General features: G+C 43.5%; 1 protein-coding gene across 1 annotated transcript; it reads left to right on the plus strand.

Annotated features, from left to right (window-relative positions):
• Positions 1–232: 232 nt before the first annotated feature.
• Positions 233–2,281, plus strand: LOC115167547 (fin bud initiation factor). The gene has a single exon (XM_029722079.1). It carries the CDS (start codon positions 762–764, stop codon positions 1,389–1,391), a length of 630 nt encoding a protein of 209 aa, XP_029577939.1. The 5' UTR covers positions 233–761; the 3' UTR covers positions 1,392–2,281.
• Positions 2,282–13,355: the final 11,074 nt, after the last annotated feature.

The following is a 13,355-nucleotide window of genomic DNA, read 5'->3' on the forward strand; positions in this document are numbered from 1 at the left end:
TTTATTTCAAATTACTGATTTCCTTCTATAAACTGTATGCATGTTGCATTTCATTTTTGTTCAGTATAATTAGTCTCGAGTCTGTCAGGTATCAGGAGTATAAAGCCAATGTAACTGCCTGTTTTACAAAAGTAGGCTACCACATGGATAGGCATTCATTAAACTTTAAAGTGTATTGTGGGCCGAGACTGTATTCTACTTATCGGCATATAGGCCAGGACCGGACCTGCAGTCAATTGAAACTGCGCTTCCTTTTAAGTGACGGAGCAGGGATGTAATTTGAGAGTTGAGAGGGGGTAGGCTATCATCAGTCAAAACCAAGCGCGGTGCTTGAGAAATCCAGATGTTGAACTTGAAATTGAGGCACAAAGCTACGTCGGGCACTCTCACATTTATTTCAGTTGGATGCGTTTGGTATATTACTCCTGCGTGACATCTTTGGGGTTTCTCTGTGTAAAGCTTAGGGAAAGTATTCCAAACTTTCACGTGACTGTCTGTGGCTGAACCAACAGCTACTTTCCTTGAAAAATAGTTGGCAACACTTGCTGCATAGGCTACACGAGGAGCGACCTGAAAGAAGACTTACAAATATCACAAAGCCTGACTGGACACCTAGCTACTTTCGGTCTTTTAGCTATTGGATACCACCTGCACTGCAAGTTTGGAAATGTTTGTGATTGGTGAGGGAATTAAATAACGTTTTTTTGCGCTCTAAAGGAAAGCCTCTTGTATTGCTCACGTATTGCCAAGAAGTGGATAGGATGGCTTTTCTCCACTTACTCGCTATTGGGATGTTTTCATTGCCGCCCTGCGGTGCGTTTTTTAATGGACCTCTGTATCCCGAGATGTCTAACGGCACGTTCCATCACTACTTTGTGCCAGACGGCGACTATGAGAATAACGATGATCCGGAAAAATGTCAAATGCTTTTTAAAATGACAGACGACCGAAAATGCGTTCTTGACGAGGACCAAGATTTGGTGATCCGAGATGATTTCACGATCATCAAGAGACACATCGAAGACGCGGCCAGAATGCTGGAGGGGATCGGGAAAAGTATTTATTTCGATTTGGACGGAGAGGACAGCTATGGAAAATATTTGAGAAGGGAGACGACTCAGATTGGCGAGGCTTTTACAAACTCTGAAAAGGCTCTGTTAGAACTGGAGGTGAAATTCAAACAGAGTCAGCAGAACGAGCTGAAGGAGGAGCACCGCATAAACGACGACTTTCTGAACATGGTTGTCCACACAAGGGACGTGCTAAAGGAAACACTGGACATATCTGTGGGGTTGAAGGATAAACACGAGCTTCTCTCTCTCATAATTCGAAGTCACGGGACCAGATTAGGCCGACTGAAAAATGAATACATGAAGGTTAAACTTGGGTAAATAGGTTAAACCTAAAATAATATTGGCGAAGTCATGTCGAATTTCATTGCATATTTATATTAACGGAGAGATAAAACAACAGTTGCAGCAGAGACAGATATGATACCAGTTTTATTTATTCAAAAAATACAATAGACCTAGTAAAATGTAATTAATTGACAATGTTGTCGGTTCATTTTGGGAAGGTAGGTTTACTTGTGACAACATTATTTGGGCATTTGCAATATGGCGTTGCGTAAAAATACCTTTGCAATTGATAATTGTCAATGCCTTGCTCTGACGGAGATTTCAAAGATGACTTTTCATTAATAGCGATGACGTTGTCTAACAGTTGCAACAGGTGCTATTTATACAGTATGTGACATAGGCCAACAGAATCTACTTGGCAGCATATTTCTCTGATAAATCTTGCCTTCAGTTGTGTGAATTTGGCTGGAAATTATTGAAATGTTTACAATGCATCACAATTTGCATTTTTCTTTTTACAGTAAGGCCAATTAACAAGAGCTTTAAATAATACTTTGAACAATTCTTGACTTTATTAAACATATAAGGTTGTGACTTATTATTTGTATATCCCTTTGCCATTTTGTGAATGCAATATCATTTGGGGAAATGTTCAGAGCATGTTATTGGAATAAATGCTGTGTGTGTCAATATCTATGTGACAGAAGAGCTTAATTGTATTCGTTATTTTTGGCTAATATGTTTCAATATCTGCAATATATATTGTTTTTCTTTTTTAAATTATATATATGGCAACAAGTATGATAAATACTTAAGACTGCAGGCAGCACTCATGGGCTTCAAATACTGACGTCTGTGGCAACATTCCTAAAAGGTTTTGTGTGTTCCTCTTTTTAATTAAAGATTTTGTGTTTGAAGTTCTACTCAGGTGTTGGGACACCTCGTTATTATAGACAAGACTGAACTACAGCTGGTGAAACCAATGATTTGCACAGTTTTCTAGGTCAAATGGTAGTTAGCCTCTTTACAGGTTTATCTCTTATATGATTTAAATTGATATTGTTTTATGATGGATGATACCATCTATTTTTTCATATTTGTGCAAATCTTTCTAAAACAGAAAATCGACATCAATCAACAAAGAGGTAAGAATATGTACTGAATGCTATGAGAATATGTTGAAGGCTAGCTGTATTGGGTGCAGATAACTGAACTGCTCACTTTTGTGTCTGTTTCTGCAGGTATCTGAACAAAATCCAAGGTATGAATACTGTCATGTGCTATTTTTTGGATTCACAGACTTCACCCCCGTACATTTCTGATGAATATAACAGGAAACCTGTTTGATTACCACGCACTGCAAAATCATTCTGGCTATGGGTACGGAGAACATCAACGCATCAGAGGATTTACCGATTGGACTTGGGGCTCTGCTGGGAGTTTAACTCATATTTGGATAGTTTTATTCTGCTTTGCCATTTAAATCATAATATATTCTGCCAACTAAAATATTGTGTTATTGTTATGCATATTATTATTAATAATAATATGGTTGGCGGTAGATAAAAAAAATAATCCCAAAAGGTTCTTCAAAAGGTTATTCGAGTATCAATTAAAAGGGTTCTTCGAAGAACGTATAGGGGTTCCCCCACAATTTCAATTTGAAAAACCCCTAAAGGATTATTACAAGGCTTTGAGTACTTCTGTGAGTGAACTGCACATACACAAATGTATGCACAGACACACACACACACCACTGTGTTTTCCCATGGGGAAGTAGTCTGTGTGCATTTGCAAGGAGGAGAGCCAGGCAAGAGGGAGGAATAGCCTAGAATTGCTGGAAATGATACCTCCTAATTGTGACCTGAAGACTTGTGTTTGCTCCCAGATCAAATGCCTAAGCTTTTGCTCAGTGGACTAAAGCAGTCTTGGTCTCACAGACAGGCATGTGGCTTGGATAACATTGTTTGTCTGCTGTTGCATTGAGGAGTAGGTTGTTAGAGGGGAGATGAGTTAACATGTTCTCCAGCAGAAGTTAAGACTAATGTTTTCTCGCAAAACTTACACTAACAGTATATCATCTAGCACTTTCATAAAACAATTCAACACAAATGGAAACTACCTGGCAACAAATAGTATCGTAAGATAATTAGTATTCTATTACAATGTAGTTACTATTGTTTAAAGTATTTTCTAAGTCAATACCAGGTAAGTAGCAGACAGTCACTCAGAAACTTTTATCTAAGTGGGTGATAATGACACTAGTACTACTACAGTCATACTCTAGACCAGAGGCTCCCAAATTCTTTCACCTGGCCCCCCTTCTAGCATTGGGGAACACATCTAATTCTATAGCCACAAGCACTCTTCATGACATTGTTCATATCCCTCTTGTTGGTGGAAAGAATTCAGCATTATTAAAGCAAATTTTCTTGCAATTCTATACCTGTGATATTTGAGTGACCAAAAATTACAACTAAATCTGTGCTAAAAAACATAAATAAAAAATGTTAGTTGGCATGGGCTAGTTCATCTGGATATTTCTGACAAGTTATAAATAGCTCTAAGGTATGCAATGATTAACATGACAAGAGGAACTGATGATGCACTACCCAATTTCAAAATTGCACCTTGTGCATTCTACTATTACAACTTTCAAGAGTAAGTTTAAAGTCGGACTGAGTTCCTTAAACATTTTATTTGTGTATAATTTTTGGGGGAACCACTGCTCTAGACTTATGGTGACACAATTAAAAGTAGATATGTAATGCTCAATGTGTTACATAAAGTAGGCTACATGTAAACATCTAAATGTCACATCTTGATTGACAAGATTTGAAAACCCTGATTCGTGCCTTGATGTGTAATAATGCAGTTGATTTCCAACTCAATACATTTACTTTTTCATTTCCTGAAATGACTGAGTTAAAATGGAATTTATCCCAACCCTGGTGGTAGCCTGACAGAAGTCCCGGGCTGTGCGTGCAAAAGCGATATGAGCAATTAGGCCAGTGAGAACACAATGTTAAAAGATTTACTCTTGGCATTACTCTAGTTCATTTATTAGAAACAGTATATACTTTATTGTTTATTATGCTGGCATTTATGATCCCTCTGTATTTATGATCATGGAAACATAATAAAAATCTCTTGCCTAATGCTGTTTCTACACCTTGGAAGATTCCAATGCATGGACTTCAGATGCAGGCCAGTATCCTGTTATAGGAAGGATACATGTTTTAACAGAGCAGACAACTTGTTTGTCATATGATTTAAAGTATCTGCTAAAGTTCATTGTTGAACATCCTGGGCTAACTTACCATCACCAATGGAACTGCACAACATTTTAAAAATATTCTGGAGTTCATGTAGGCTACTATTTAAGCAGGCTCCATTCAATTGTTTGTACCTTCATCACATTGTTTGTATTCAACACTATAATGCCCACAAAGCTCATCACTAAGCTAAGGACCCTGGGACTAAACACCGCCCTCTGCAACTGGATCCTGGACTTCCTGACTGGCCGCCCATAGGTGGTAAGGGTAGGCAACAACACATCTGCCACGCTGATCCTCAACACGGGGGCCCCTCAGGGGTGAGTGCTTAGTCCCCTCATGTACTCCCTGTTCACCCACGACTGTGTGGCCAAGCACGACTCCAACACCATCATTAAGTTTGCTGACGACACAACAGTGGTAGGCCTGATCACAGACAACGATGAAACAGCCGATAGGGAGGAGGTCAGAGACATGGCAGCGTTGTGCCAGGACAACCTCTCCCTCAACGTGAGCAAGACAAAGGAGCTGATTGTGGACTACAGGAAAAGGAGGGCCAAACACGCTCCCATTCACATCGACAGGGATGTAGTGGAGTGGGTCGAGAGTTTCAAGTTCCTTGGTGTCCACATCACCAACAAACTATCATGGTCCAAACACACCAAGACGGTCGTGAAGGGGGCACGACAACGCCTCAGGAGACTGAAAAGATTTAGCATGGGTCTTCAGATCCTCAAAATGTTCTACAGCTGCACCATCGAGAGCATCCTGACCGGTTGCATCCCCGCCTGGTATGGCAACTGCTCGGCATCCGACCATAAGAAACTAGAGAGTACTGCGTACGGCCCAGTACATCACTGGGGCCAAGCTTCCTGCCATCCAGGACCTACAGTGCCTTCAGAAAGTAGTCAGACCCCTTGAGTGTGTCCACATTTTGTTACATTACAGCCTTATTCTAAAATGGATAAAATACAAATCCTCAGCAATCTACACACAATACCCCATAATGACAAAGCAAAAACAGGTTTTTAATATTTTTTGGCAAATTTATAAAAAATAAAAAAAAAACAGAAATACCTTATTTACGTAAGTATTTGGACTCTTTGCTATGAGACTCGAAATTGATCTCAGGTGCATCCTCTTTCCATTGATCATCCTTGATGTTTCTACAACTTGATTGGAGTCCACCTGTGTTAAATTCAATTGATTGGACATGATTTGGAAAGGCACACACCTGTCTATATAAGGTACCACAGTTCACAGTGCGTGTCAGAGCAAAAACCAAGCCATGAGGTCGAAGGAATTGTCCGTAGAGCTCCGAGACAGGATTGTGTCGAGGCACAGATCTAGGGAAGGGTACTAAAAAATATCTGCAGCATTGAAGGTCCCCAAAAAAACAGTAGCCTCCATCATTCTTAAATAGAAGAAGTTTGGAACCACCAAGACTATTCCAAAAGCCGGTTGTCCAAACTGAACAATCGGGGGAGAAGGGCCTTGGTACGGGAGGTGACTAAGAACCCGATGGTCTCTCTGACAGAGCTCCAGAGTTCCTCTGTGGCGATGGGAGAATCTTCCAGAAGGAAAACCATCTCATAAGCACTCCACCAATCAGGCCTTTATGGTAGAGTTGCCAGACTGTCACGATTGTCTTCAGTGAAATAGGACCAAGGCGCAGCGGAAGTGTGGATACTCATATTTTTTAATGTTCAAAAAAAGGAGTAGAGCATCCACTTGAAACAAACAAAACAACAAACAATACTCACAACCGCAACAGTGTGGCAGGCTCAAACAAACGCAGTAGTGCTCACAACAATTCCCCACAAACCCAAAAGGCAAAGTAGGCCACTTGTGTGACTCCCAATCAGCCACAACCCTCTACAGCTGTGCCTGATTGGAAGTCACACGGTCAAAATTAATGAACCAACAAAACACACAGACTCTTCTGCCACGTCCTGACCCAACTACACCCTCTACTGGTCAGGACGTGACAGTACCCCCCCCTTAAAGGTGCTAACCCCGGAAGCACCTTTAAAACAAAAAACAAAAACAACCCCAAACAACCCCAAACAACAAAACAAAATTTCCCCTCTACTAAAGGGAGGGAAGGGAGGGTGGCTGCCGTCAATGACGGCACTGTGCTACACCCCCCCCTCCCCAACCCACCTATATCAGGAGGTGGCTCCGGTTCTGGCCTTTTCCGGCAGTCGGGCCACTCTGGCAGTTCGGGGCAGTCTGGCCAGTCTGGCAGCTCTGGGCAGTCTGGCAACTCGGGGCAGTCTGGCAACTCGGGGCAGTCTGGGCAGTCTGGCAACTCGGGACAGTCTGGGCAGTCCGGCAACTCGGGACAGTCTGGGCAGTCCGGCAACTCGGGACAGTCTGGGCAGTCCGGCAGCTCGGGACAGTCTGGGCAGTCCGGCAGCTCGGGACAGTCTGGGCAGTCCGGCAGCTCGGGACAGTCTGGCCAGTCCGGCAGCTCGGGACAGTCTGGCCAGTCCGGCAGCTCGGGACAGTCTGGCCAGTCCGGCAGCTCGGGACAGTCTGGCCAGTCTGGCAGTTCAGCGCAGTCTGGCCACTCCGGCAGTTCAGGGCAGTCTGGCCACTCCGGCAGTTCAGGGCAGTCTGGCCACTCCGGCAGTTCAGCGCAGTCTGGCCACTCCGGCAGTTCAGCGCAGTCTGGCCACTCCGGCAGTTCAGCGCAGTCTGGCCACTCCGGCAGTTCAGCGCAGTCTGACCTCTCTGGCGACTGTTGACTGGCGGGCAGCTCTGACGACTGTTGACTGGCGGGCAGCTCTGACGACTGTTGACTGGCGGGCAGCTCTGATGACTGTTGACTGGCGGGCAGCTCTGACGACTGTTGACTGGCGGGCAGCTCTGGTGATGGTTGACTGGCGGGCAGCTCTGACGACTGTTGACTGGCGGGCAGCTCTGACGACTGTTGACTGGCGGGCAGCTCTGACGACTGTTGACTGGCGGGCAGCTCTGTCGACTGTTGACTGGCGGGCCGCACTGACGACTGTTGACTGACGAGGCTGGGTTCACGCACTTGAAGCCTGGTGCGTGGTGCTGGTACTGGGCGTACCCGATTGTGACCACGCACCTCCATGCTAGTGCGGGGAGCTGGCCTGGGGCTCCATACTTGCCCCGCAACACTCCCCTTGTGCCCCCCCCTAAAAATTTCTTGGGGGTGCCTCTCGGTCTCCCTTACCTCGCCAGCCTTCTTCCGCTGCTTGGTCGTGTGTTGGTGGGGAATTCTGTCACAGTTGTCGTTGGTGAAATAGGACCAAGGCGCAGCGGAAGTGTGGATACTCATATTTTTTAATGTTCAAAAAAAGGAGTAGAGCATCCACTTGAAACAAACAAAACAACAAACAATACTCACAACCGCAACAGTGTGGCAGGCTCAAACAAACGCAGTAGTGCTCACAACAATTCCCCACAAACCCAAAAGGCAAAGTAGGCCACTTGTGTGACTCCCAATCAGCCACAACCCTCTACAGCTGTGCCTGATTGGAAGTCACACGGCCAAAATTAATGAACCAACAAAACACACAGACTCTTCTGCCACGTCCTGACCCAACTACACCCTCTATTGGTCAGGACGTGACACAGACGGAAGCCACTCCTCAGTAAAAGGCACATGACAGCCCGCTTGGAGTTTGCCAAAAGGCACCTAAAGACTCTCATACCATGAGAAACAAGAGTTTCTGGTCTGATGAACTCTTTGGCCTGAATACCAAGCATCACGCCTGGAGGAAACCTGGCACCATCCCTACGGTGAAGCATGGTGGTGGCAGCATCATGCTGTGGGGATTTTCAGAGACAGGGGTTTTTCAGAGACAGGGACTGGGAGAGTAGTCAGGATCGAAGGAAAGATGAACGGACCAAAGTACAGAGAGATCCTTGATGAAAACCTGCTCCAGAGCGCTTAGGACCTCAGACTGGGGCAAAGGTTCACCTTCCAACAGGACAACGACCCTAAGCAAACAGCCAAGACAACGCAGGAGTAGCTTCGAGACAAGTCTCTGAATGTCCTTGAGTGGCCCAGCCAGAGCCTGGACTTGAACCCAATTGAACATCTCTGGAGAGACTTGAAAATAGCTGTGCAGCAACGCTCCCCATCCAACCTGACAGAGCTTGAGAGAATCTGCAGAAAAGAATGGAAAAACTCCCCAAATACAGGTGTGCCAAGGTTGTAGAGTCAAACCCAAGAAGACTCGATGCTGTAATCGCGGCTAGGGTTGCAAAGGGTCGGGAAACTTTCCGGTAAATTTCAGGACATTTTCCATGGGAAGGTAAGCCCTGGAATTTGGGGAAATTTTGCTTAAATTCATCAAAAAGGTTAGCTTATAACAGTTAACCTTTTTTTGTGGGATACACATAAGGCAATTCTAGGTCTTGTGGCATATTTTGGTTAAACTATCCCCAATTCAATGGAATTGCAACCCTCTGCATGCACAGTGTATTCTTCCATCACATGTGCAGTGCACTCTTCCATTCTGTGCAGCTGAATCTCAAGATCTTGCAAACTAATGAGATGCTATTGAGCCCACACTGCTACACTGTCTGAGCCAAGGACTACATGCTTTCTGGTAAGTTTTGATTACAATACTGGGTGGGGTGAATATATTTTAGATGACATACATGATTTTTTTTGTTAACTAGTAAATAGTAGCCTACAGCAAAATGTGTTTAAATCATTTCTAACTTGTTAACAATTTCTGCTGGTTAGTTTTTGCTACCATGTGGGTTTTAGCTAGCTTGAGACTGTTAATTCACCTGTTTCCATACATGTTTCATTTTAAAACATTTCTCTTACAAAGGAGTTGTTTAATCTAACTGCTTAACTATTTATCTGTATATGGAGTTGTATTTGAGTTTTTTTTACAATTTGTTTTTCACATTTTACAGGAAATTGCCACGGGCACTATCTGATGTGTGGAGACATTTTACTGCAGCTAATGTAGAAGGAAAAGCTGTGTACATTTGCAAATACAGTGCCAAATCATATGTGAAGAATGGAGGAATGTAGTCAGAGAAATGCTGATGAATTTCTTGCTCGAGCTGTGTATGCAACTGGTTCACCTCTGATTCTCACAGGCACTGTGTATTGGAAGAGATTTCTGAATGTTCTTCGCCCAGCATACACGCCTCCAACCAGACATGCTGTATCTACTCATTTGCTGGATGCAGAGTTCAACAGAGTTCAAGTGAAGGTCAAGCAAATCATAGAGAAAGCAGACTGTATTGCAATCATCTCTGATGGGTCGAATGTTCGTGGGCAAGGAATAATTAACTACTTCTCCACTCTTCAACCAGTATTCTACAAGAGCACAGACACAAGGGACAACAGACACACCGGTCTCTACATTGCAGATGAGCTGAAGGCAGTCATCAATGACCTTGGACCACAGAAGGTATTTGCACTGGTGACAGACAATGCTGCAAACATGAAGGCTGCTTGGTCTAAAGTGGAGGAGTCCTATCCTCACATCACACCCATTGGCTGTGCTGATCATGCAATGAATCTGCTCTTCAAGGACATCATGGCACTGAAAACAATGGATACACTCTACAAGAGAGCCTAGGAAATGGTTAGGTATGTGAAGGGTCATCAAGTTATAGTAGCAATCTACATCACCAAGCAAAGTGAGAAGAATAAGAGCACCACATTGAAGCTGCCCAGAAACACCCATTGGGGTAGTGTTGTCATTATGTTTGACAGTCATCTGGAGAGGAAGGAGTCTCTCCACAAAATGGCCATATCACAGTCTGACGATAGGAACAGCCCCATCAAGAGGATCCAGCAGCCTGAAACTCCTGAAACCTATAGCAGTAGCCATTGCACGGATTGAGGAAGACAATGCCATCCGGTCTGATGTTCAGACTCTGCTTGCAGATGTAAGAAAATAAATTCGTACTGCCCTGACCATTTCAATGTTGCTCCAAGCAGAGGAAACTGCAGTTCTAAAATGCATAAAAAGCGTGAAGACTTCTGTCTGAAGCCCATACATGCCGCAGCGTACATATTGGACCCCAAGTATGCTGGCAAGAGCATCCTGTCTGGTGCAGAGATCAACAAGGCCTATGTTGTCATCACTACCGTGTCTCGCCACCTTGGCCTGGATGAGGGCAAGGTTCTTGGCAGTCTGGCAAAGTACACTTCCAAGCAAGGGCTTTGGGATGGAGATGCAATATGGCAGTCGTGCCAACATATCTCATCAGCCACCTTGTGGAAGGAACTTTGTGGATCTGAGGCTCTTTCCCTTGTTGCCTCCATCATCCTCTAAATCCCACCAACATCAGCCGCCTCAGAGTACTTGGTCCTTGTTTGGGAACACACACACCAAAGCACGCAACAGGCTGACCAATACAAGTGTTGAAAAATTGGTGGACATCCGGGAAAATTTGAGGCTTTTTGAGCCTGACAACGAGCCATCCTCAACAAGGTTGGAAAGTGACAGTGAAGATGAGGCCTCAGAGTCTCATGTTCAAGAGGTTGACATTGAGGAGGTCCAGGGAGAAGACATGGTTGTCTTCCTCTCAGGCTTCCAAAGCTTTAGTTTCTAGACTATGATTTTACAGATGTATGTTGAAAACGTTTTTGGGAGATGCGATGGATCATTGGGGATCATTCAATATTCCCTTCTTTTGCTGTTCAGTGAAATCATCCGATGTGAAGAGTTAACTCATTTATTTAAAGTTTTTATTTCTATTGGAAGGATTTAATCATTTGCAATTATGTCTACTTATGATAAGGTAAAATGTTTGTTTCTGTCTCCATATGATATGGTAAATATATCCAATGCAAAAAACATCTACATTTAAATGGTATTAATATGAATTTCCATATATTTGCGTTAATTCCCACAGAAAGTGCCCACCTCTGAATATTCGCCAAAATGTGCAACGCTAATTGCTCCCAAAGGTGCTTCAACAAAGTACTGAGTAAAGGGCCTGAATACTTATGTAAATAGATTTCATTATTATTATTATTTTTAATATAAAATGGCAAAAATAAAAATGTTTTTGCTTTTGTCACATTCGTTGTAAGAATGGGACCAAAACGCAGCGGGGATATGAATACTCATCTTCTTTTATTAGATGAAAACCAAAACAAAACACTATTACCAAAAACAACGATGAAAAACAGTCCTGTAAGGCTCACAGCTATACACGGAAGAACTACCCACAAAACCCACGGAAAAAACACCCCTACTAAATAGGACCTTCAATTAGAGGCAACGAGGAATAGCTGCCTCCAATTGAAGATCAGCCCAATAAACTAAACATAGAAATATAAGAACTAGAACAAACTTAGAAATATATTAACATAGATCATAACCCCGAAACGCACAAAACAAACACACCCCTGCCACGTCCTGACCAACTACAATAACAAAATTACCCCTTTTCTGGTCAGGACGTGACAGCTTTGTCATTATTTGGTATTGTGCATAGATTGATAAGGGGAAAAACGATTTAATACATTTTAGAATAAATAAGGCTTTAACGTAACAAAATGTGGGAAAAGTAAAGGGGTCTGAATAGTTTCTGAAGGCGCTGTATATACTAGGCGGTGTCAGAGGAAGGCCCCAAAAATTGTCAAGACTCCAGTCACAGTCATAGACTGTTGGGCAAGTGGTACCGCAGCACCAAGGCTCGTTAAAACAGCTTCTACCCCCAAGCCATAAGACTGCTGAACAATTACTCAAATGGCCACCCGGACTATCTACATTGACAACCCCCCCCCCCCCCCCACCTTTGTTTTTACACTGCTGCTACTCGCTGTTTATTATAGTGGGGGGTACAGGTTAGTCGGTCAAAAGTTTTAGAACACCTACTCATTCAAGGGTTTTTCTTTATTTGTACTATTGTCCACATTATAGAATAATAGTGAAGACATCAAAACTATGAAATAACGACATATGGAATCATGTAGTAACCAAAGGAGTGAACAAATCAAAATACATTTTATATTTGAGATTCTTCAAATAACCACCCTTTGTCTTGATGACAGCCTTTGCACACTCTTGGCATTCTCTCAACCAGCTTCACCTGGAATGCTTTTCCAACAGTCTTGAAGGAGTTCCCACGTATGCTGAGCACTCGTTGGCTGCTTTTCCTTCACTCTGCGGTCCGACTCATCCTAAACCATCTCAATTTGGTTGAGGTCGGGGGATTGTGGAGGCCAGGTCATCTGATGCAGCACTCCATCACTCTCCTTCTTGGTAAAATAGCCCTTACACAGCCTGGAGGTGTGTTGGGTCATTGTCTTGTTGAAAAACAAATGATAGTCTCACTAAGCCCAAACCAGATGGGATGGCGTATCACTGCAGAATGCTGTGGTAGACATGCTGGTTAGGTGTGCCTTGAATTCTAAATAAATCACAGACAGTGTCACCAGCAAAGCACCCCCACACCATATCACCTCCTCCTCCATGCTTTACGGTGGGAAATACACATGTGGGGATCATCTGTTCACCCACACGCGTCTCACAAGTCACGGTGGTTGGAACTAAAAATCTCCAATTTGGACTCCAGACCAAAGGACAAATTTCCACCGGTCTAATGTCCATTGCTCATGTTTCTGGGTCCAAGCAAATCTCTTCTTCTTATTGGTGTCTTTTAGTAGTGGTTTCTTCGCAGCAATTCGACCATGAAGGTCTGATTCACACAGTCTCCTCTAAACAGTTGATGTTCCTGTACTTGCTTCTCGTCTCCC

This window comes from Salmo trutta, chromosome 29 (genome assembly GCF_901001165.1).
Source record: "Salmo trutta chromosome 29, fSalTru1.1, whole genome shotgun sequence".
NCBI classification, from domain to species: domain Eukaryota; kingdom Metazoa; phylum Chordata; class Actinopteri; order Salmoniformes; family Salmonidae; genus Salmo; species Salmo trutta.

Coding starts and splice junctions, on each gene's coding strand:
- LOC115167547 (XM_029722079.1), top strand. CDS start 762: ATGGCTTTTCTCCACTTACTCGCTATTGGGATGTTTTCATTGCCGCCC.